This window comes from Chlamydotis macqueenii, chromosome 1 (genome assembly GCF_036417535.1).
Source record: "Chlamydotis macqueenii isolate bChlMac1 chromosome 1, bChlMac1.mat, whole genome shotgun sequence".
Classification (NCBI taxonomy): domain Eukaryota; kingdom Metazoa; phylum Chordata; class Aves; order Otidiformes; family Otididae; genus Chlamydotis; species Chlamydotis macqueenii.
This window is the reverse complement of record NC_141556.1, coordinates 160,283,758-160,307,695: the sequence shown is the minus strand read 5'-3', so window position 1 is coordinate 160,307,695 and position 23,938 is coordinate 160,283,758. Positions and strand designations below refer to the sequence as shown.

The 23,938-nt window shown below is 39.8% G+C and overlaps 1 protein-coding gene across 1 annotated transcript in view; it reads right to left on the bottom strand.

Moving 5' to 3' along the window:
* UGGT2 (UDP-glucose glycoprotein glucosyltransferase 2) overlaps positions 1 to 16,021 on the bottom strand; it is an 83,539-nt gene extending 67,518 nt beyond the window's left edge. The window contains exons 1-5 of the mRNA XM_086741388.1: positions 15,861 to 16,021; positions 14,153 to 14,235; positions 6,490 to 6,620; positions 5,286 to 5,398; positions 1,295 to 1,469 (exon numbers count right to left, since the gene is read on the bottom strand). Coding sequence (XP_086597514.1) covers positions 1,295 to 1,469; positions 5,286 to 5,398; positions 6,490 to 6,620; positions 14,153 to 14,235; positions 15,861 to 16,015 — 657 coding nt within the window. The 5' untranslated portion in view covers positions 16,016 to 16,021. The remainder of the gene's footprint in view (positions 1 to 1,294; positions 1,470 to 5,285; positions 5,399 to 6,489; positions 6,621 to 14,152; positions 14,236 to 15,860) is intronic.
* Positions 16,022 to 23,938: the final 7,917 nt, after the last annotated feature.

Here is a 23,938-nt window from a genome sequence, read left to right as displayed (position 1 = left end):
GGAGTGGAAGTTTGATTTTCAACAGTGTAATTACTCAGAGCATACACATTTCTGAAAACATGTCCTAATTTGCCCAACATGTATGAAAATCCCCTTTTCAAAATGCAACTTGTGCCCACACAGAACTTGAAAGATTTGCAGCTTTAGCTTACAATTTCTAAGAATCACTCTGTACTAAGAATTCTCCAGCCCACAACTGAAAACTCAACAGGGCTGGGAGTTTTCTCTGCTGGTCCTCTAAGCAAATATAAAAAAATAAAAAAAAAAAAAAAAAAAGAGAGCGCAGAAAGATCATACCTCTTCTGCTCTCAATGCTCCCTCTCCTGGCATTTAATGTAAAAAAGGAGGGAGAATCCATCTCAGTGGGAACCAAAGAATAAAAATGGAGGTTCTGAGGAAGGAGGAAAAGGGAAGAGCAGTCTGAAGAGAGAAAAAGTACAGAGAGGAAGACAACAGGCATTTTGAGGGACCATGGTGCATAAATCAGTCAGAGCAAGGAGACTGTAGGTATTTAATTGGAAAAAAAAAAAAAAAAAAAAAAAAAGGTGCAGGAAAGAACAGAAAGTTCAGTAGAAGTTATATCCCACACAACTTCGAGAATTTGAGGAAACCAATCTTAAATTCTATTTCATTACTGTGAGCAAACAACTTAAGTCATTCGCAAACTATGGATCTCATCCTCCTGAAATGCCTGGCCTACACAAATCACAGCAACCTCTCACTTAATCAGATTATTCTTGCACTAGCTGCACTATTTAAGAGCTGCACTTTGAATATAAATTACAAAAGCATTCCAATAATCAAAACTGGCGACAATATAGTTCCATGTACTGCTATTTGTCTTGTTTTGTTTCAGGAAGAAGAGTAAGTTAGGAAAAGTATACAGAAACATAATGTTTAAAATACTGACACTGGGCAATTTACATGTCAAAAAAACGGCCAATGATCTTTGTGATAACCTATGCTGCTGTACTACAATGAATATATGAAATTATACTGAGACTGTATAAAATTGTAAGTATAATGAATTATTTTTCAACTTAATTCTCTACTCTACTTCCCATATTTCTAATTCTTGTTACTAATACGTTCAGTCTGCTGCACCAACATTCACCCAAGATCTTCATATAACATACAAAACCCAGACATATAACCAAAAAAAAGATATATTTCACTGTACATGATTTAGGCAAATGCAAAAATAAATGTAGAAAAAGTGTTTTGTCCAAAAGCAAGCAAAATAAACTCAGAATACTAACAGTTTACTGAATCAATGTTAATTTGAATTGCATACCTGAACATAATGCCGGAGAACATAAACAATTTCCTCTTTTTGCGCCTTCTCAGATAAAATCTTATGGAATTTAACAAAGTCTTTTGTACCCACTTCTGCATAAAGAACAACCACTGGGCCATCCTCTTTGAGAGCTGGGAATTTATGATCTCCCTTAAAAAGATATGGCCTAGGTCTGGTTTTAAAAACAAATAATTGTGATATTATATATTTAGAAAACAAATAAGAACAGTGACAGTTTTTCTACTTCATAAATGAAAAATTATTATGGGCTTATATGCTAAAAGTATAAAAGCTATGTCAAAATCATCACAAAAATTGCTCACTAAGGAACAACACATTTTCAAATTAAAAACTAATAAATTGAAAATTCAGCATCAGCTATAAATAATTTTAATATATTTTCTCAAGTCACAACACAAAGAGCAAACAAAAAGCATACCACTTTGAGATTTTGTGCAACCATCAGTTACAGCTTGAACCTTTTAATTTGAATGATGCATTACATCTACCGGAGATGTAGAGAGATAACCCAGTGAAGTTTGAGAAAGCTGCTAACAAACACACTGGGGTTACGCTCCACTTACACCATCAAGTTCTGTTAATTTAGCTAATTTTCCAAACTTTGATTGCCTATCTACCCTCCTTATTGAAGGCCACAAGTGTAGAAAAGTTACAGTTTCTACACCTGCAATGATTTCTTAGAGGACTACAAATATCTTTTAAATAAATCCTTGGAAAGATGGAAAAGTAACAGGGAATACAGTTGAGTAATGCACTCAATGTGCTAATTATCAATGAGTACACTTATTTTTCAAAGCTGCCTTTGCATAGTCACACTTGAAAGACCCGTAAACTCCCTTCAAAGCTCCCCAAGGCAAGCTGAGACACTCTAATCCAACACACACTACAGAAATGCCTGTAGTAGATGCTCATTGAGAAGTCATCCTAGAAAGGTATGAGCAGAACTCCACATGCCACAGTTTGTGATACAAAGCTTAGGCTTCAATATAAAAATCACAGAATAATTTACACTGCAAAGAACCTTTGAAAGTCATCTGTTCCAAACCCTCACCTAAAGAAGGGCCAGTTTGTATCAGGTTAGTCAAGGCCTTAACATCAACATCCTATGTAAGCTTGGTAGGTATGCAATCAAAGATGACATTTGTAAGGCAGAGACAAAAGGAAGGGCCTGGACTGAGAAATAACTTGAGTGCACGAAGCCATGTGTCACAGAATATCAGGCAAGCTTTCCCACTCTCAACACAGGACAGGGTAGACAAAGTAGGTGTCATTAGGTGTCTGAAACAACTCTTGAAATGAGTTAACTGTTCAAGGACAGATCCAGATTTGCCCAAACGAAAGGAAACATGGGATGTGACTTGTGCATCTTCCTTCCCATATACAGAGAGACAAGAACCGCCACTGTCATTTATAGAGAGCTGAACACCTAAATCAAGGAAGCTTCTCTTTTCTTAATGAGTCACCCACATGCAGCAAAAGGACTCCTGTTCTCAAAAGGTGAGTACTAAGTGCTGTCATGACTTTCTTGAACACTGACAGTCTCAAAGGAAGCATTTTATACTATAATGACCAAGCATCACTAAAAAATTAAGTGATGCAGTGAAATAATACTGCATAGGGCTACCATAATGACCTTGGATTGGACAATTAAAGCGCTCAGCCCTTGTAAATCCAAGATAAGCCTCCATTCTCTGTTTCTCTTCAACATTGAATAGTAGTGAGAAGTAATTGATTCTCTTGCTCTTAGAGCTGAAAGCTAATTTATTTCCTGCCATAAGAGATTCTCATGAGAAGGCTGCCTTAAAGAGAAGGAACAGCAGTTGGGCAGATAAAAAAAAAAAGATAAAAACATACATGGATGCGGAGTTTGGTACTTGCTAACCAGTTACTAGGGTAGTACAGGCAACTATATGTTTGCCTAGATAGTTGCCAAAAAGGAATGTGATGGACAGAAGACAGTGGACACGCACACTCTTCTAAGGCACTGATTGTTTTGAGCAAAAGGTAACTGCTATCAGTGCTTCTGCTCTTGGCAGCAATAGCCCCAGAAATCTTAGTGTTGTGTTTTGGGCAGTTAGCAAGATAAGCAATCCCAACCATTTAGCCATTGAAGATCTCAGTTTGAAATGTCCAGAACCCTTGAGCAGCCCATTGCACCTCCACACAAAACACTTCCAATTAGAGCCACGTGGTTGGCTGCAACACAGCTGATAGTGCAACAGACTAATTCACAGTAGCTGGTGCATAAAGGATTGGGAAAAGTATCTGCTACTCCAAGTGCAAATGGAAATAAAAGCGGAAGCAATTACCTGGAGGTGAACACATTTTTCCCAAAGTCTAGCTCCAGGAAATCTAAACATTTGAGTGACTCAACTACTTTTCGGGTGGTTTAAGTTTTGGTGTGAGTTCTTATGATTCCTAGAAGTCTAACTCTTTCAATTGTGAATACTTCAGAATTCTATCATTTACTATCATGATTTTCCAGAATCTTGTAAATTTGGGGATAGTATCCCCCTGGAAACGTTCAAGGTCAGGCTGGACGAGGCTCTGAGCAACCTGATCTAGTCGGGGATGTCCCTGCTTCTTGCAGGGGGGTTGGACTAGATGACCTTTGAAGGTCCCTTCCAACTCTAACCATTCTATGATTCTATGATCTCCAGGAAGGAGAACGTGCTGAATCTAGTTAACTACCCTAGAAGTAGAGTATATTCAGACAGTGTGAGAAAATGTTAAGGTCTAATGGTGCCTTAATATATATGACCAGAAGAATCTAACATCATTTTAAAAGCCAAAATATAGCCCAAATAATTCATCCACGTAAGTAAGAGACATTTGTTAGGCAGAATGTAATAGTTAAAAATGGGACATTGCAAACCAGACAGTGAAGCGTTTTTGCAAAAACCTTGGCTATTGAATAAGTAAAAAAAATGATTTAGTAGGTTGTAATTGTATCTATGGTCTTAGAAAATACCATAAATCACACATGTAGAACACAAAATTGTTTTCAGAAGCAAACTTCCCCAAAGAGACAAAGTTACAGGTTTTCAGGGTTATTTTTTTTCCAATTTGTATTTGAAAGAAAGCAAAATCCAAGAAATCTGCCCTACGAAATCATCTTTCAGCTCTACATATCTCCATGAAGGGGTTGAGGGTATGGACACTAATGTATATCACAGTGACCTTGATAATTACAGGAAAAACAAACAAACAAACAAAGCTACATAGACATCTTGAAAAAACACAAATTAGTTATTTTTAACTAATTATTTTAACTATAGTTATTTTTAACTAAGAGATTAAACACTTTGCTTTCATTATTTTGAGAGGTTCTACATTATTTTACTTCACGGCCCAAATTCATTCTGGATTGATGCTAGTTTCCAGAGGACAAAGCCTGCAGAAAGGCTTGACAGGAGAAAAGTCTAGCACAAGGTGAGGAAAGGTTATGGCAGCTGAGGTGGACTCCTCTTCCACTGCTGTGCCAAGCCCTTACAATCCCAAAAACCTCAAATGGTTTTGAGTGGCACTGACTACGTAGAAAGGTCTGTCAGCAGAAGTACCATCTCAGACACATTAAATAGTAAGCTCGTATAGAAAGTACACTGTAACTTAAACTTGACTATCCCATACCAAAAAAAAGGGAAGAAATGCAAAATTGTCCATGTGGTTAGAGGAGAGAAGCTCTATGATTTTATCCTAAAACCATACTTTGATTCATAATTGATGAATTCTCTTAACAGTAAGTTAATGTAAAAGTTAAGTGTTTAAGATTTTTTTAAAAGCCAAAGTAACTCTTTTAAAATAAGGTATACTTTAAATGTCTTTCAATATCCAGTATACAGGGATTTATGGGCTTGGCATTATCAAGCAGAACACAGAATTTCCAAGTACTATAAGTATATATGCAGTAATACATTTTCCTCTTTAGTAATCTATTTTTCCTCTTAAAACAGATCATTACGCTTACCTCTTAGTAGCCTTCTTCAGTAGCTTTTTTATTTCATTAGTCTTACAGGTGTGCTTCTCATGGATAACCACAAATGCACTGCAGCCTTCTGGTGGAGGTTCATCAGCTGCAATCTAATATTTCAACAATTATACTCAACCAGAATGCTTTGATTGCACTTCAACTTAAACTCACATCCCTTTGATTAAAATAACTCAACAGCTGCCATTAAGTTGTGTTTCTAATTAAGCCCATTCAAAATTGGGTACATGTGAAAAAGTAACGGAAAATACTAGAAGAGTAAGACCTTATAACCTTTGTGAGATTAGTATATCAAACACAGTCGTACTCCAGAAAATGCAAGTCCTTTTATGTTCTGTAGAGACACTGCTGAGAAACCTCCTTCACAAGCTGAAATCACAGTCTGTACTCTGAGATGTTTTTAATTTAAATCACTATCAGCAATCATGTTAATGTGCAAAGATTTGACTGCTAATCAATAAATCCCAAACAATTAACAGCAATTTTTAGTTCTCTCTCCTTCCCACCTCCCTGCCTTTCAGCTATTCAGCTATTTCCATGTAAAATGGGAATCATATGACTGCATATCAGTGACTCTGGATTCACAAGTTGAAAGATAAAAATGAAAATATATGAGTCTGAGATGATGATATGCCTCCAGAAAACACTTGCAAAAAACCCTAACTTTATTACAGCTTATTACCTTTCAGAAACATGGATTTCTCACTTTATCTTGAATGTGGCATTGCTAACAGGAGGAGGAGTAGTCTTATGCTAGAGGCACAGTGAATTTACACCCTCCCACTTTTTTATTAACAAAGCAGGTATTTGACTATTCTTTCAACTTTTCAAATACTAAAATAACAAGAGAGATGAGAAGTCCACTAAATAACAAATATAAATGACTTGAAGCTACAGGAAATTTCCTACTTTGGGAATATCTGAATTCCCATAGGATTATTTAAAGCAATGAGGAAAAAAAAAAAACTGATTTTTTAAAATGAACAATTACAAAAATTCTACCCTGAATATAATGCTATCCATACAATTAAACATGAATATTTGTCCCTGCCAATATAACCAGCTTATAAGGCACCACTTTTATAAATGGACCACTGAACTGTAATAATGAACATTCTTTACTCTGTAGCTAAAATACCACATCAAATCCTAATATACTAGATATATCAGATAATACAGTCACCTGCTGAAACATCTGAATAGTTGGAGAATATGCCCGTATGGAAAGTGCAAACTTCAATAGATTGATTTGCAAATTGGACAAAAATTGTCCTGCTTTCTTCAAGATTAAATTGTAATAGGAATGCTCTGAATCTGTTGAAGGAAAAAAAAAAAAAAAAAGGTAAATTTTTAGTATATAGTCATAAATGGTATGACACATCTACCTGTGCCTCATAACAGGCAAATACTATGTTAGTCATGCTTGGCAGTTCGAAAGTCTTGAACGTTGTCCACTGACAATTGTTTCCTTTACTATCAATTTTGAAGGCTTACTGCAATCCAAATATAATAAAAGTGAGCACAATAGCAAAAGTTAACATCTAAATAATTTTCAGCAATATAAAAATCCACTTAAGATAATAATGTGTCTCTGCAGACCCATACAGAAAGTCTTGAATACGGCTTATTCATTTATTTCTATTTGTCAAGCTTAAGCTAGCCTTTTAACACAAATTTTGAAGGTTACTTACTTTCAACCAGCATTATTTTACAAATTATTTCCTCATGTTTAGTCTTGCAACACTCCAACCATGAAACTTACATAAATAAAAATCTTCCAAAGGTGACATTCTTTGGGCTACTCTCACATATCCTATTTCTTCCTTAAAGACACATGATAAACAAGAATATGAGAATGGATGTAACATGTGAAGTGGCTTTCCCCATCCCCGCGTATCTTGCCTTCTCAAGGCCAAAACTAGGACTCCAAGTAAGATGGAAGGTGGATGATGTCTGGGAATGACAGAAGTGATAATAAAGAACATTGTTTGGAAATAATTAACCTTAATTCCCTCTTCTATAGACATATTCAAGTGAATATTTTCATGCTGTCCTTGAACTGTAAGGCAATGAACCCTAATCAGAAAGAGATTGTAATATTGTTCTATCAAGTAGTGAAAGAGATCTGTATCAGTTCAAGGAATAATGCTCATCGAAGTTTTAAATCAAACAGTATACATTGTACTATATTATATTCCTCAACACAATTTAGTCAGAGAACCAAAGCTGTAACCATACCAAGCACTGTGCACCATCCCTGTTCCAGAGGTTGCTCTTGCACAGGAGGAACAGCTGAAACACGCATGAAGCAGTCCAGAATTGACAATTTATGCCTGTCCTCCCTCTGCTCCCCCGCCAAAAAAAAAAAAAAATCTATGTAGTCAGCATGTATTTTACCTACATTGATAGATAGTACTTGGAAACTGCAGTAATTCAAGATCTTTTTCATGTGTTATTCAAATATTCTTCTATAAAGGTGAAAATCTGCAGCAAAGGGAAAGTGATTTGCAGGGAGAAACCATTCTAGCTGTCCAGCTTGAACTTATCGGTGTTCTTAGGTCTGCATCTTATTTTCTTATTTTAAAGGTGCTCTTGCTGTGAAAGTGGAATGATTGTCCCAGCAGGAAAACCCTTTAGGGGTCCAAAGTTCCACCAAACTTTTACACAGTGTGAAAATCATCTTGTGATTTAACCTGCCAGATTTTACCTGCCTCTGCTGCAGTAGACCATCCCCTCACCATGGTGTAGGTTCCAGCAGAACGCTAGACCACATAGAACAGTCTCACAGGCCATAGTTCTGCAATTATCCATTAACTGCACCCAGCAGTTCTGTATAACATTTTAGTAACTACCCATTTCCCATCTTCTCACTTTCCTCTTTACAACCTCTAACCTTCTTTTGTTCTTAAAGCCTCTATGATCTCTTTTCTGCCTTTTCCTCCTTCTTAAAATGAATTATTTAGAAAGGATGAGTTTGCTGTAAATCACTAGAAAAAAATAAAAATCTAAGATTACAAAAGGGAAAGCTACCTTCCCATAAATTTTATATTGTCATTACCATCTAACACTAAATTCAATGGATGAAAAACCCATCTCTTCTGTTTACTAAACCTACACATAGCCCCGGCAGAACTCAAATGAGATAAATTTGGCTTCACATGTTCCAAGTAGTGGATGTAAAAAAATTTGGAAGTGGCAAATACTTCCAGATGGAAACATCCTTCCAATAACTATACTTTCAAATTTTCTTCAAATTATCTCCACAGAAATAAAAATTCAATATGAAATTTCTGCCTCTCCACTCAGCCCCAAATAGCATCCTATTGAACACCATGAAGAGTTCTTAAACATACAATTCTAAAGATACTGCCTCAATAAAATATTTTTACCACAAGTCTTTAAATTCTTTGGCATACAAATTCCAGCTGTGCTTTCATTGCTGTATGTAAAACAGCTGACATTTTTGCTCTGGAAGATGATTAAAGCAATGATGATTTTAATAAGTAAAAAAAAAAAAAAAAAAAAGATAATTTTGTCATGTGCCTTCAAATATGACTGTATAACATATTGACACGGTTAAATTTATCAAATCATGCATCCACTCCTACTACTTCAACTTACATTAACACTGCTGGCTTCATACTGACTACAACTGTACTTTAAACTTCAGCAAGATAAAATAATCCACATCAAATGCTACATGATCTATCTAATTCAAAAACATTTTTAAAGGTTTATTACACATAACTATGGTTTCAGTTTTGCTAATTATTTTCACATAGTATTTGCTCCTTGAATCTTGGTAACTACTTGCCTTCCAGGCACATTTTAACACTGCACTCTATGCCAAAGAGTAAAAGTCATAATAAATTTCTCAGGATGTTACAAGTAACCACAGAGAAAAAGATGTTTCTGGCCATAAAATGCTGCATGATCGCATATTACCATTAAATTCATTAAGAAAGTTGATTTAAAAATAAATACATGAGACAACATTAATAGGACACAGCTCTAGCTTTCAGACATCTGAACGCACGTGTACAAGCTACACATCTGTAAACTTCCATTCTAGCCAAGATACAGCCTAGCAGCAAACAAAACCTGAAAAACTATTTAGCTCACTCTAAACATGGCTAATTTGTCAGCTGAACAGCTCTCAACTTCTGTAGCCAAATTGATTAGATTGACTACAAGAACTGAACAGCTAGCTAAGTAGACTCATATTTAAACAGCAACATTTACTATCCACAATCTGCAGCAATATCTCACATCACAGGTAGATTAAGAACAATTAAAGGGAGACAACCAGGGCAGTCACAAAAGGAAAATAAAGGTCTATATCACAGCTCCTCAGATCCTATGCACACCCAGCACAAAGTTACTCTGAATATATACTGGTGGCCCACAGGAGAATTCAAAGTACTGAGCTACATGAGGTAAGGAGAGTAAACATAAGGGACGTAATTAGTCAGAAGAGCACAGGGCCCTGGGATCATTGTTTTGAGTGATGGGAATATGGGGATTGTTCCAACTGCACAGGTGTCCATATCTGTACCTACAGATCAGCTCGGGAATTAGAGCGCCCAGGTAACAGCAGTTCAGGCGATCACTGGCCAGTCAAATCCTTATGACCTTCCAGCAAGATGCCAGTAGAGAAGGAATACTTTATTTTATTGCATGCTTATTCTGTAAGTGCTGGGCCTGTGAAATTGATTCCTCTTGAATCTTTAAGGATGATATGCACATAAAAAATACTTATCTATTTTAGCTGTGAATAATCTGTAGTTTTCTAGATAACGACAAATAATTTGAATGATTGTTGTTTATATGTAATATGTTGTTCTATTTTTTCAGAGAAAATAGTTTCCCTACTAGTATGTTTGCACAGTTTTTCATTTTTTAAAAATATATATTTAAGAGGCTGCTGAAAATTCAATATATGAACTGAAGCACTTAGGAAGACAGTAAACACTCAAGTCATAATTAGTCGGCAGGGAACTGGCTACTTACCTTCACTGTGTGTTCCTAAATTAACCTTTTGAGATATAAAAGCAGCAGCTAGTTTAAAATGCAATCTTCAGTGTTTTGTAACTGCATTGTTTTTAATACAAAATTCTTGCAGCTTTGATTTCTTTATAACATCCATGCAAAATAGCATTCATGCATTTCCAAAGCTTCCACAAGCCTGGTGGCAAGTACATTGCATATTAACTGACATACACAATGCCGTGTGTGCTACCTGAAGAGCCCACTCTAATTTAATACAGCATATCCCATCATTAACTTCTTGATTGTTTTCATAGTGTATCATCTCAATGATGCCCAAGTTGATTTGAGCTCATATTAAAGAAAATGTTAAAACAACCAAATACCTCACCAGACTACATGCTTTACCAAATTCCATGTACATTGTTGCTACCAAAGCCATTAAATTGCTACATACATCATAGCTAAACAGACTGAAAAGTCAGTCATCCTAATCAACCCTTTTCAAGCCAGATCCTTTAATTTGCTCCAGCAGTTATTGTAACTTCAGTATTATTGCATCCTGAACATCCCTCTAGGTCAATGTGTTTTGACATGCAACAGCCAAGATGGAACCCGTTACACGCCATACAGACAACCAGCTTTGCCTCAAAAGTATACTATTATACACCTCTCAGTAACCGTGCCACTCCGCTATTTCAATATCAGTATCCTTTGCTCTAGCTGACCATTTTATTGTAGATTTCTAATGCAGACTTCTCTACTGAAAGTGGCTTAACTATTGCTGGACACATACAATGCTCATAATATTGCTATTTCATACTTAGTATGTTGACTTCATTAAAAACTCTTAACTTGGAAGAATCAATATTGATGTGATTTTGTCATTAAATAATCACTTTCTTTTCCTCTAAAACTGAATCTTTTTTTCTCAATCTGTTCATAAGGAGCATTGGTTTGCTTGTGTAATACTACTCCTACTATGACTTGACTTTTAGGAAAACCACTTGGTGCCAGAAATTTAAATTTTCCTGCATTCTAAACAGAAGAGTTTGTTGGCCATAATGAAGAATAAATATATAGACACCAATTTTTTTTTATGCTTAATAAAAACAATATTTTAGTATATTCTCAAGGTTCCCCACTGTCAGCATCTAGTACTTCGCTGGCAAGATAGGCCATGCGGATCATCCTACTGGTTATTTATTTATTCTCAGTCACACAGAGTTTATCCAGGTGAAGTAGGTAAAGTATGCAGCTAACAGCAAATTTCAAAAGACATGTGTGTCACTAACAATAAATGTCACTGAAGCTTCAAATTCCTTGGAAAGTTGACCCAAGCAAGCAGACAAGAGATGGCTGATAAAAAACTCTCATGCATCATCCAATACATCAATCTTGTCTCAAGGCAATACCAGTTGCATCTAAACCACTCATAGAAAAAAAAGAATAATTCAAGTTAAGTGATTTCTGGAGGTCACCTCATCCAAACTTTTACATAGAGATCTATTTTCAATGCTAGATTAGGCTGCTCAGGGCCTCATGCAGCAGTTTTAAGCATCTCAAATAACAGAGATTCCAGAGCGTCCGGAGGCAGCCTGTTTAACCAGGCTACTGGTGTTTAACTGGTGTTATACACTACAGTGTTTACCAAACTCCATGGCAGAAACATTTTCCCTAGTATCTAACCAAAATTTCCATGTTTCCACTTGTGCCCATTGTTTTTTTTTTTCATATTACTGTGTACCTTCAGGAAGGGTGTGGTTCCATCTTCTCTATACCTTTCCATTAGAAAGTTGAAGCTATGAGGTCTGTCCTTACTGCTGTCTTCCTCAGGTTGAATAAAACCCAGTTCTTCAGAAGTCTGCTCCAGTTCCCTAACCATTGCAGTGATCCTCTCCTAGACTTGCTCCAGTATGTCTCGTCTTCCTTTTAACAGTGAGCCCCAACCTGGGCCCAGTACTCCAGAGGCAGTCTTACAAGTGCCACATACAGTGGAATAATCACTTTTCTTGATGTAATCTGCTTTCTCAGGCATAAGAATTTAATGTGACTCACTTTTGACAAGAACGCCCACATCTGTTTCTCAAAAAACACGTTCTAGTCAGTCAGTGCGCAGGCTGCACTGTTGCTGAGATTATTCTAGCCCACATGCAGGAGTCTGTAAAATGCCTTCTCTGAACATCTCAATGTTTCTGTTGGCCTATCTCTCCAGCCTGCCAAGGTCCCTCTAATGGCAGCCCTACCCTCCAGGTTCTCAACTTCTCCTCCCAGTTTTGTGCCATCACAAACTTGTGAAACCGTTGCCACTGTCCTGTACATTGACAAAGACCTTAAACAGCATCAGTTAAAAGTACTTGCCTTAAAAAATGCTACTAGCAGCTGAGCACAGGCCAAATTCTGGACCTACATCCATTTTCCACATCCTCATGCCCTGACACAGAAGGGCTCCGAGCAGCATTCACCACCCAGGCCTACGTTTCTCAGCAGTTCTCTCTGGTTTTGTTCACACTTTTGACCTCAGACCATCCCCAGTTTTCAACAGCTCACAGTAATTTTTTTTTTATATTTTTTTACCTCTCCAGTTGATATCCCACAACTATAATCACAGTACTTCATACATCTCCTGCTTCCTCTGTATCTTTTCTAAAGAAATTAAGAAGAAAATACAGAGAGACAGTGAAGTACAATGTCATGCTTTACGCAACACAAAAGTGCACCATGGAATCATAAGCAGCAAAATGCTGCCTACCATGTGGGTCCCTGTTCCTTTCCTAGTAATTATTTAAGTCTATTGGCTGCTTTGGGCACTGCTGAGAACTCAAATAACATTCTCACTGACCTATCCACATGAACACCACAATCTCTCTGTATTCGGTCAATCACAGTAAGTTCTCCCTCCCATATACAGCATTTTTCACAAAACAAGGACTAATTTCTGACATCTCACTGCCATTTCCTCCATGATCTTTCTACAATTTGTTAGCTTTTGACTATTAACGTGATATTCAATTTACCTGAAGTCTCTTCTACTGATAGTGTTAGGTCCTCACACTCATGCCTAAAGAGCTGTACTATTCTGAGCTGTACAAAATGAAACTGCCTTGCCATGTTCTGAAGCTTTTTTCACCTTGTTCATCTGTTGACCTACCAAGTAGGTCTAACATTGACCAACCTGTTGTAAAACTTGGTATGTTTCCAAATTTTTCATTACCGTGGTCATTTCTAGTAAACTGCTCTCCAAAGTATCTTCTGGGGGAGCTCACTTTTGTGATTTGTTCTTCTCTCCAAACTTTTAATAAGTAAATATTATTCTATCTAATCAGGCAAGTTTTTTTTATTCCTGTTTTGACAGTGGTAAACATTTACTCTAGCAGTACACTAGTACTGCTGCTAGAAAACAGTCTCTATGCCATCTACAAGTATTAAATATTTTTTTGGTCATTCTTTTCATTTTTTCCTTTAGCTAGCATCCTCATCTTATTATTGGGATTCTCTGGGATCATTTCTGGGATTCTCTCCTCTACAAACATCCATCTTACACAAAACACGAAGTCTGAATATCCTGTAAGCTCTTGCTGACTCACATAAGAGGGTAGGTATCCTTAATCTCTACAGTTCTGTTCCATATTGTAACAGCAGTTCAGTCTGTCTCATCTTCCTTGCTTTTAGAACTGCTCTACAGGTAGAGCTCTCAGGAGGAAATATGCTACAACTTTCTGAAAGAAAACTACCTAGTAAGCAATAGTGGAAGAGTTGAGCTTTACCTGACTCGCACTAGTTAACGTGTTAGCTCAAATGTTTAAAAGTTAAATATAGTGCAAGATAACATATTAGAACTGGCATGCTGTTTAACTTACCCCCTTGCTTATAAACTGTTAATTCTCGTACAGTTTCCAAGAACTGCCAAAACTTCTCATTACCATCTTCTGCAATAAATTCACTGTTTAAAAATAAAAATGAATTGTCCATAGGTTGACTTCATCCAAAGATGTATCACAGTAAAAATCTTCAGTTTAAAATAACAAATACCCAGCAAAAAAACAAGTGTTAAGTATTCAATGACCACCTAACACCTCTGTAGCATAAAACACTGAGCAGCGGTATATTTTTGTTTAAAAGAAATCTTAAACAAAATACTCCCAATGTGATCTCAACAATCACAGCTGTAAAGCGAGTGGACTATTCTCTGATGCAGAAATAAACACAGTTTTTCACTCTATTTTTCCATAGGTATTCCAACATGCAGTTATAAATAAAATCAGTTCAGCAAACAAACTTCATTTAATAGTGGCTAAATATACAAATAAGAACCCACACTCTGTCAGGTTACAGTTTTCAGTCAAATTATAGGCTTTTATAAATGATGATTACTACTTGGCTATGCAGAGGAGGTCCCCAATCTCTGGAACACTTTCAAAGATGGATTAATCTTTACAAAGCAAAAAGGTAAGGTTTGCTTTTCTCCACATACCATTCTTCCACTTACTAGTAACATTTTCTAAATTTCTGGTTTTTTCTTAAGGGAACATCAGTTGCTCCCCTCCCCCTGCCAAAAAGATCTACTTGCTAGCATGAGCGTATTGGTTTTTAACATTTACTTTGGAAGTTTGCCATTCCTTTGATTACAGAAGCTTGCAATTCTCCCTTTCATGGGAGTTATCCAAACAGCAGCAAATAAGTTTAAAAACAAACGAAGATTTGAAACCAAAGTGGCAGGAGAGCCACAAACACTGGAAAATATTTTTGCTTCCTGTTTTGAAATTATGATTACAAGTTAACAACACCTTTGTAAAAAAAAAAAGATGGTCTGTTATAGAATCATAGAATGGTTTGAGTTGGAAGGAACCTTTAAAGGCCATCTAGTCCAACCCTCCTGCAAGGAGCAGGGACATCTCCAACCAGATCAGGTTGCTCAGAGCCTCATCCAACCTGGCCTTGAATGTCTCCAGGGATGGGGCTTCCACCACCTCTCTGGGCAACTTGTTCCAGTGTTCCATCACCCTCAGTGTAAATTTTTTTTTCCTAATATCTAATCTGAATCACTTCTTCACTAATACCGCTATACATTACTGGAAGTAAACTATTTGGGTGAGAGGAAGAGATAGTAAGTGGAAGGTAGGGATTTTGTAGTTGGCCCAATGCATCTCCTCAACCTAACTGCAAAACGTCCGAGTAGGTTAAACACAAAGCAATTTAAACTGCACAGTTAGAACTGTGGGAAAGCCCGTCAGCACTACCCATAGCGTTTCAGGAAGGGAGAAAACAGTTCAGCCTTGTACCAAAGGAGCACTTCGGGACAGAGGAAGAGAGGAGAGAAGCGCAGCCGCCCCGTTCTGACAGCCCACCTTCCCCCTCAGCGGAGAGAAGGCAAGGGCCACCCCCTCCTCCCGCCCCCTCAGCGAGGCTCCCCCGCCCCTCCGGAGGCAGCCAGGGTAGGCGGCATCGCGGCCGCTCCCCTTCCCCGGCCTAACGGCCCCGCGTGGCAGCCGAGGAAGGCAGCAGGGAGGAGGAGAAGAAGGAGGAGGAGGAGGAGGAGGAAGAGGAGGAGGAGGAGGCTGCACGCACCTCGCCTCCAGTAGCAGCGGGGTCGCCGGCCACTTCGCCGCCAGCCGGGCCGTCACGGCCTGGGAGGAGGCTGGAGCCCTGCCGCAGAGGCACGGCTGGGCGCAGAGGAGGGCGAGGAGGAGGATGAGGGCCGGTAGCAGCGCCAAGCCCGCCATCAGGAGCAATGGCCGGTGAGGGGCGCTCAATGCAGCAACCGCCGGCCCCCCCCCCCGCCTCAGCCGCGGCGTGCACAGCCCCGCCCCGCCCACGCAGCCTCTGCCTTGCTCCTACTGGCTGTGCTGCGCCCTTGCTATCGGGCTATTGGCCAGTCCAGAGACCAATCAGAGGCCGAAGACAAATAAATAGCGGGGCTAGCCCGGCTGGCGCGGTGACACGCGGCGCTGGGGGCGGGCTGTGGGTGGGGCGGTGTTGGCTGAGGGGGCGGTGCGCCGCGCGGCTCGGGCTCCGCGCAAGCGCAGGAGCGGGCTTAACGCCGGCTCCCTGAAGCGGGGACGTGTCACGGGGGTGGGAGTCCGTCTGCTAACGGCGGGTCGTTTCCGTTAATTTTTTTAAAATTCCCAGATTGTTTTATAAGTGTGAGTTTTGCTCGCTAGGTTTCCGTTGTAGGGCTCTGCCGTTACCTCTGAGCGCTCCGCTCCGCTGTCGGCGGCAGCTGCCTGGCCTGAGGTCCCCTGAACTTGCCCGTGCCTCAGCTTGCGCCTGGCCCTCGGTGGCCGCTCTCCCTCGGCCTTCGCCAGGCTAAAAATAGTAGCGATTATCTTACCGTGAGCAGCTTCATACAGACTATGTGTATGTTCATATGTAGTGGTTGCTGGAAGGGGAAAGTACTTTATTTCCCCCCGCAAAGTGAAAGTTTTCCAAACCGATTTCTATTTTGAGATGTGTTCTGTTTCTTCCCTACCTATTTTTTCCCTCGATAAACATGAGCTTCTCTGGAACTGTGCTTCTACCTACCTTATCTTACAATTTTCAGGCTCGTGGTCTCTTAAAAAATCTGGTTTTTGAAATCTCAGTAGTTAATTCGATTTCCTTAGCAAAGTTGCTACACTTTCTTTAGTTTTTCCCCAGCTGTGTAGCAAAGCTGCAAGACGCTGGCGCGGGTGCTCCTGGAGCAGCGTTGTGGCAAGTGAATACAGAGCGGCTCTGAGTAATTGTCTGTTGGAGGAAGAATCCTCCAGCTGTATTAAAAATTGAGGGTGTTGCCTTTTCCAAAACATGACACATGAAACATAGAACTTGAAGCTAGAACCTGGAATGTCTTACTGCTGCATACACCGTAATTTACTTTGCCCGCAATCATCTCCTGACTGTGTGGATGGCAGGAGCCAGTTAGGGCCTGAGCTTAGGGAGCAGGCTATGGATTGTATAGTCTGGTTTGTTAGTGCTAACATCATATGTACAAACAAAAGGAATCTGTTTGCTAGATGTTCTCAAACTATGTTACAGAAACTCTATCCAAACAAAATGCCTCTACTTGACATGCTGCTGGGTCTCTATCATCCGAAAATAAGATAAAGACATCCCTGAGGGGCATTCATATGTAAATTCAGTCTGGGGCCCATGTGTTTCATCTTTTCTGGGCTTAGTTCCACAAATTTGTGCTGTTACAAGACCTCAGATAACTTTCAGCTCCCACTGTGATACATCAGTGATGCCAACTTTAATGTAAATCAGTTGATTTAAGTAACCTTATAAGACTGGTAGCAAATTCTTCATATACCTCCATAGAAATAACTAAAAGCGCAGTAGCATTTCTATTGGTTCATGCATAAGGCTATTAGAAATAACACAATTCAGCGTCTTTTATATGGAGAAAGACTGTGTTATACTGTCTGAGCAGATTTTTTTTTCTTTCACGTTGACATTTCAGAAGCTGCTGCTGCTAACAGCGATGGCATGGCCAGAGTAGTGTACAGCTAAGTAAGTTTGAGCCCTTTGTTTTTCTATGCTCATAACCCATGTATGTGGCCGAACTCTTGCATCCAGAGGAAATAAAAACACATGTGATGAACTGGTAAAAGACACTTCCACCACTCCCTAGCAAAATTCAAAATGCATGTAATGGACTTAGTAGAACTCACTCCACACTTGTTCTGCACAGAATAGCCTATAGCTATTTTATACTGAGCATCAGAAAACCCCCAAATAAACCCAACAATCCTTTTATGGTTAAAGGAGTTGCTAATGAGTTGCTTTTTGCTGTTTCTTCAAACAAAACTAATTTACTTAGCACATTCCAGATGTATATACATTTACCCCACATTTTTCATAACTCCATGTGATACTTTGTATTTGGGATGATGGATGCATCTACCTTACCCTAATCTATCAACGGCTTTTCTATATAAAGTTGCTGTATTACATTTTGGTTGATATTGATATTGAAGAGGCTGCTATTGTTGCTTAAATGTGAATTCTTAATAGCTTGTACTTGTTTCATCTTGAGCTGTAACAATTTATTATTTGCCATACGGAAAGATAAATAAAAGTGTGTTGCCACTGGTTATGGAAATACAACTAGCTTTGAATTCAGTGGCAAGATAAAGTAGTAGCTCTGAATTAAAGGTCAGATAATTAATCTGTGGTGAAGTACACGAAATAGTTTGTCCAGTCTTTATCCTTTCTGCTTAAATGCAGAGATCTCTAAGAGACAGAAAGGATCTCCTTGCCAAGACATCTTTCTCTCTCCTATTTAGGATTACTGTTTTATTAGGTGCTTAAAATTTAGGATCATAGATAGGCTAAATGAAGTTGGAAGGGATCTCAGGAGGTCTGTAGTCCAACCTCCTGCTCAGAGCAAGGTCAGCTCTGAGGTGTAGTCAAGTCTTGAAAAAATCCAAGTCTGGCACCTGCACAACCTCTCTGGGCAACCTGATCCATTGCTTAAGATGCAGTTCTGATTGCTCCTCAGAAAGAAGTACAGTGTTGTAACAAAACATTATGTTCCTTATAAAAGCTTTTGCATATTTATCCATCTTCCCTTTGCTTTGGTACCTTAGCTACATTCTAGCCACAAAGAGCCAATATAGACTTTAAAAAAAAATCTATTTCTTTACATTTGCACAAAGACAGATTTTAATCTTTTAAGCAGTGTGCAAACCTAGAAGATGGAGAGCAGACTTAATCTTCATTTGTACAGCAGAATTTTATGTAATTAAGTATTCCAAATAACACTTGGCCATTCTTGTACATAAGTTCCATATATATATGAGAAAACCCCTTAGTTCTCCGAAACCATTTTTCAGCAGAACAGAAAACCAATTACAGCAAAATTTAAAAATTATTCATATCACAGCTGTGCAAATAAGAATTGATTATCATAGCTGTTTCAGTGTGAATAGAGGAAGTGATTAATGAACACTTCTCAGTAAGATGCAAATGTTTTATAGTGTAAGTCACAGTGAGCTATGTCTATTTAATAGAAACAGTAGCAATAAGTGAAAATAAGTTGAGCTTCATCAGTGTATGCAGTTAGCTGAAAATAAAACTTTATTTTTTAATGATTGAAAACAATTTTTGAGCTGAAAGGCTCCCTTTCTCCCTAACTTGGAGGTAATGTAAATGTCAAACTCTAGTCCAAAGATATATCGGTTATCTGGTTATTAATTGACAGCCTCCTGAGCAGTAACTGCTGGCATCCTTTTATCTTGCTGTGAGGTTGGAGGCTGATCTCTTCAGAACCTGTTAATGTCACTCCTATGTCAGGAATTTGAGGTGTTTCCCTGAAGAGATTAAGGATGTCATACTGCATCGCTTTTCGTCCATCCATTGAAAATACAAATCAACTTGTGTTATTTGATTAGCATGTCTCAATATACTGGTATTATGTAATAAACAATGCAAAATCTATTTTATAGTATGTTAGCTCTTCATTTTGACTTAAAGGGACAAGCAAGTGAAAGAAAAACTGATGCCCAAGTAACATAAGCCTGGTTTCAACAGCTCACAGAAGTTGCTCGGTGGCAACTTTCTGGCAATCAGAACTGATGCCACTTTGCTTTGCCTACACATGCAGCTGCAGTGACAGTAAATGGCTCTCTTCCAGTACGCTTCTCTTTCCAACTTTTATTTAAAAATAAAAGGAAAGAAACTGAAGCAACGTTTTGCTTTGTAAAATAAACATTGTGCTGGTTTTGCCTAGGATAGAGTTAATTTTCTTCATAGGAGCTAGCATTGGGCTATGTCTTGGATTTGTGCTGAAAACTGTTGATAACACAGGGATGCTTTAGTCAGGGCTTACACAGTCAAGGTCTTTTCTGCTTCTCACAGCACCCTGCCAGCGAGCAGGCTGGGAGTGCACAAGAAGCTGGGAGAAGACACAGCCAGGACAGCTGACCCCAGCTGACTAAAGGGATATTCCATACGGTATGATGTCGTGCTCAGCATATAAAGCTGGGGGAAGAAGAAGGAAGCTGGTGGGGGGCAGGGTTCGGAGTCACGGCATTTGTCTTACCAAGTAACTGGTAGGCGTGATGGAGCCCTGCTTTCCTGGAGATGGCTGAACATCTGCCTGCCAATGGGAAGCAGGGACTGAATTCCTTGGTTTGCTTTGCTTGTGTGTGCAGCTTTTGCTTTACTTATTAAACTGTTTTTCTCTCATCCGACAAAGATGATCAGAGGGCTGGAGCACCTCTCTTATGAGGACAGGCTGAGAGAGTTGGGGCTGTTCAGCCTGCAGAAGAGGAGGCTCCGGGGAGACCTGATAGCGGTCTTCCAGTACCTCAAGGGGGCCTACAAGAAAGATGGGGAGAGGCTGTTTAGTAGGGCCTGTTGCAATAAGACAAGGAGTAATGGTTTTAAAATAGTGGGGGGTAGATTTAGATTGGAAATTAGGAAAAAATTTTTTACGATGCGAGTTATAGAACACTGGAACAGGTTGCCCAGAGAGGTGGTGGAGGCCCCATCCCTGGAAACATTCAAGGCCAGGCTGGATGAGGCTCTGAGCAACCTGATCTAGTTGGGGATGTCCCTGCTCCTTGCAGGGGGGGTTGGACTAGATGACCTTTGAAGGTCCCTTCCAACCCTAACCATTCTATGATTCTATGATTCTATAAGTTTTCTCACTTTTACTCTTCTAATTCTCTCCCCCATCCCACCGAGGAGGAGGGAGCAAGCGGCTTTGAGGGGCTTAGTTGCCAGCTAGGGTTAAACCACAACAACATATAAGTTACAGCTTCTTATTTTAAAATGACCCACCTCAGAAATGTAAAGAATATACTTCCTGGGCCAGGTGAATAAACTTCCTATGAATCTCTGGCCATGTCTGTACTGTGTAGTGGAGAACAGTAAAATGTGGCCTTAATGGGGAAAGCAGCTCCATTTGGATAAACCAGCTCAAGATCATAAGCAATGCCACTGCTCTGCAGTGCCAACAGGACAGTGTGGTGGTACTGACTTCTGGATTGTACTGGCTCCTACGGTGCCAAATCCGAGCAGATAACTGTACTAATGGATAAAAATAGGGCTTATCTTTAACATAGCAGGTTTTTCTGAGTCTCACTGTGCTAAACCTTAGCTTACTGGATCAAGCTCATCATGTAACATGAGTTGGCACTTCTGATGCCACCTAACAACCCTGGTTGTTAAATGGTGTGCTTTCATAATTATTTTCTTATTTACAGAACTCTGTGATGTTCTCAGGTGTTGAAAAATGAACATTTTTCCTTCTTCTGTAATTGTAACTTGTGGATCTGTCTATGTACTCAGTGAAAGGAACACAGGTGATTGTGTGAGGGATTTCAGTGATGGTCCATGTAGGGTCACTGTGGGAAATTACAAGCTGCACACAGCTGTGAGAACGCGACCTTGGAGAGGGGAACTAGGAGAGCTGTTATCTCAGAGAGGGGAGCTCAGAGGGTTGTTACTGAGCAGGATGTTGCTGCTGTCCGGGAACCACCGTTAGCCAGCACGGCACGTACTGGTCAGGCCTTGTTGCATGTGCTGGCCACGCGTGCATCAACACCTGGTCAGTACTCTGCCACTGAATCTGCTGAGGGTATAAACAGAGGCGGCTCAGAGCGGAGGAGAGAGAAAGGACCCAGAGCTCACTCTATGAACAACAGGAGATGCCCAGAAGGTGCTGCGCCTACCTCCCTTCTCTGCTCTGACTCCACTGATCATCATCCTCCTGCTCAGCGGTGTCTCCGGCTTAGTCGGGTTGGTAAGACTCTCACAAAGGGAAAACAATACGCTGGTAACTGCTTATGCTAGGAACTGTAACTGCTTATGCTGGTAACTGCTTATGCAAGGCTATAATAGAGCAATAAATACCATTGTGCTTTTAAATATCATATGCTGGGTGATCTTTGCGCATAGGAATCCTACGAACTGGTTACAGTGATACACTGGCGATACCAAAATTAGCCTAAAATGTACAAGAAGGCTATTAAATCACTATTGGTAATGAGTCAAATAATAGCCACATACTCATATTTTAGACATGGTTTGCCACATGCGAAGGTTTGGGACATTATCACTTCAGTAGATAGAATATTTGTAAATAAGAAGTGCTAAGTTGAGCATTTTTACATTAATTCATAAGCTGATATGTGCAATGAAGTGCCTCAGGACAACTCGGGCCACATAGTGCAACAACAGCATCAAAAAAGACTTTAATGTGAAGGTACAGGTGGAGTCACTGAGAAAAGACAGTGTTTCCTAGAACAGAGGAGTAGGATTTGACTTGGAGGCCTATCATGTGTGAATCAAAAGGTGCTATTGCTACACGCAAGGTGGAAAATATAAAGATAAAATACCTATACAATGAAGTATGTCAGTGATTTTTCCTTTTTAGTCAACTCAGTGAGTCGAGTTCTGAATCCTTTTCATGATGCCTAAGAAAACATTAGTTGGAAAATTAGCTGATGAGTCCTGAACGTGCACTCACCAAGTCACCAGAAGCGAGGACTGCAGAACTATGACATACTGTCTACTTAAAGCCGAGTGCTTTCTTTGAAGAAACTCTTCTATCGTTTTTAGACTGGTTCAGAATTGCAGTTGTGTTTTCACCTGTGCAGCTTCGTGTGTAGACCGGACCATCCTGTGTCCTCCTGTGAAGGCCTACACAGGGAGGCAGGGCTGTTGGACGCAGCAGCTCCTAGCTCAGGCTGAATGACAGACTCGGCAGGAGTGAGGACCCACTGCCATGCGAGGAGGCATGTGTTGATAAAGGGGGAACTTCTTCCACAGTAACATGGAGCAGTGTTTGGGCCACCCCAGAAGCCAAGTGCCAGGACCAGCTGTCACGCAGGATGCCTGTGGCTGAGCAGCCAGCAGGAGAAATCTTGTGTCTGTCCCACGCTTCCCACTGAATGTCTCGCTAGTGCTCCTCTAATGTGGGAAAGAAAAATATGCACTTTTTAAAAGGTTGCTCCCCTCTGCATTATGTCGTTCTAATTTCAGACAGTGGTGACACTTAGGATTACACCCTGTCTTTTATGGGGCTGTGACTCTTGACCAGACAAGGCGCTGAGCAACCTGAGGTAGCTTTGAACCTGGTCCTGATTTATGCACAAATAGAACAAGATGGCCTACAGCGTTTTTCCAAGCTAAACTATTTTGTGGGATTTGATACACTACGTACATGGAACTTGGTTAGCATAACTTCCTTAGTGTGAGTAGCTAAATTTGCTGAAGCCTTAGGCTGCAAGCTGTGAACTTTCACTTAGATATGTTGAACTTTTACCTAGTCAAGTAAAAGAGGGTCCCAGAGCTGGTTCAAGCTGGAAGATAAGGAACCCCACCATGATGATCAGAGGGCTGGAGCACCTCTTCTATGAGCACAGGCTGAGAGAAGAGGAGGCTCCAGGGAGACCTTGTAGCAGCCTTCCAGTACCTCAAGGGGGCTTTAGGAAAGATGGGGAGAAACTCTGCAGTAGGGCCTGTTGTGATAGGACGAGGGGTAATGGTTTAAAAATAGAGGGAGACAGAGTCAGATTAGGTATTAGGAAAAATTTTTTTACAGTGAGGGTGTTAGAACACTGGAACAGGTTGCCCAGAGAGGTGGTGGATGCCCCATCCCTGGAAACATTCAAGGCCAGATTGGCTGAGGCTCTGAGCAACCTGATCTGGTTGGAGAT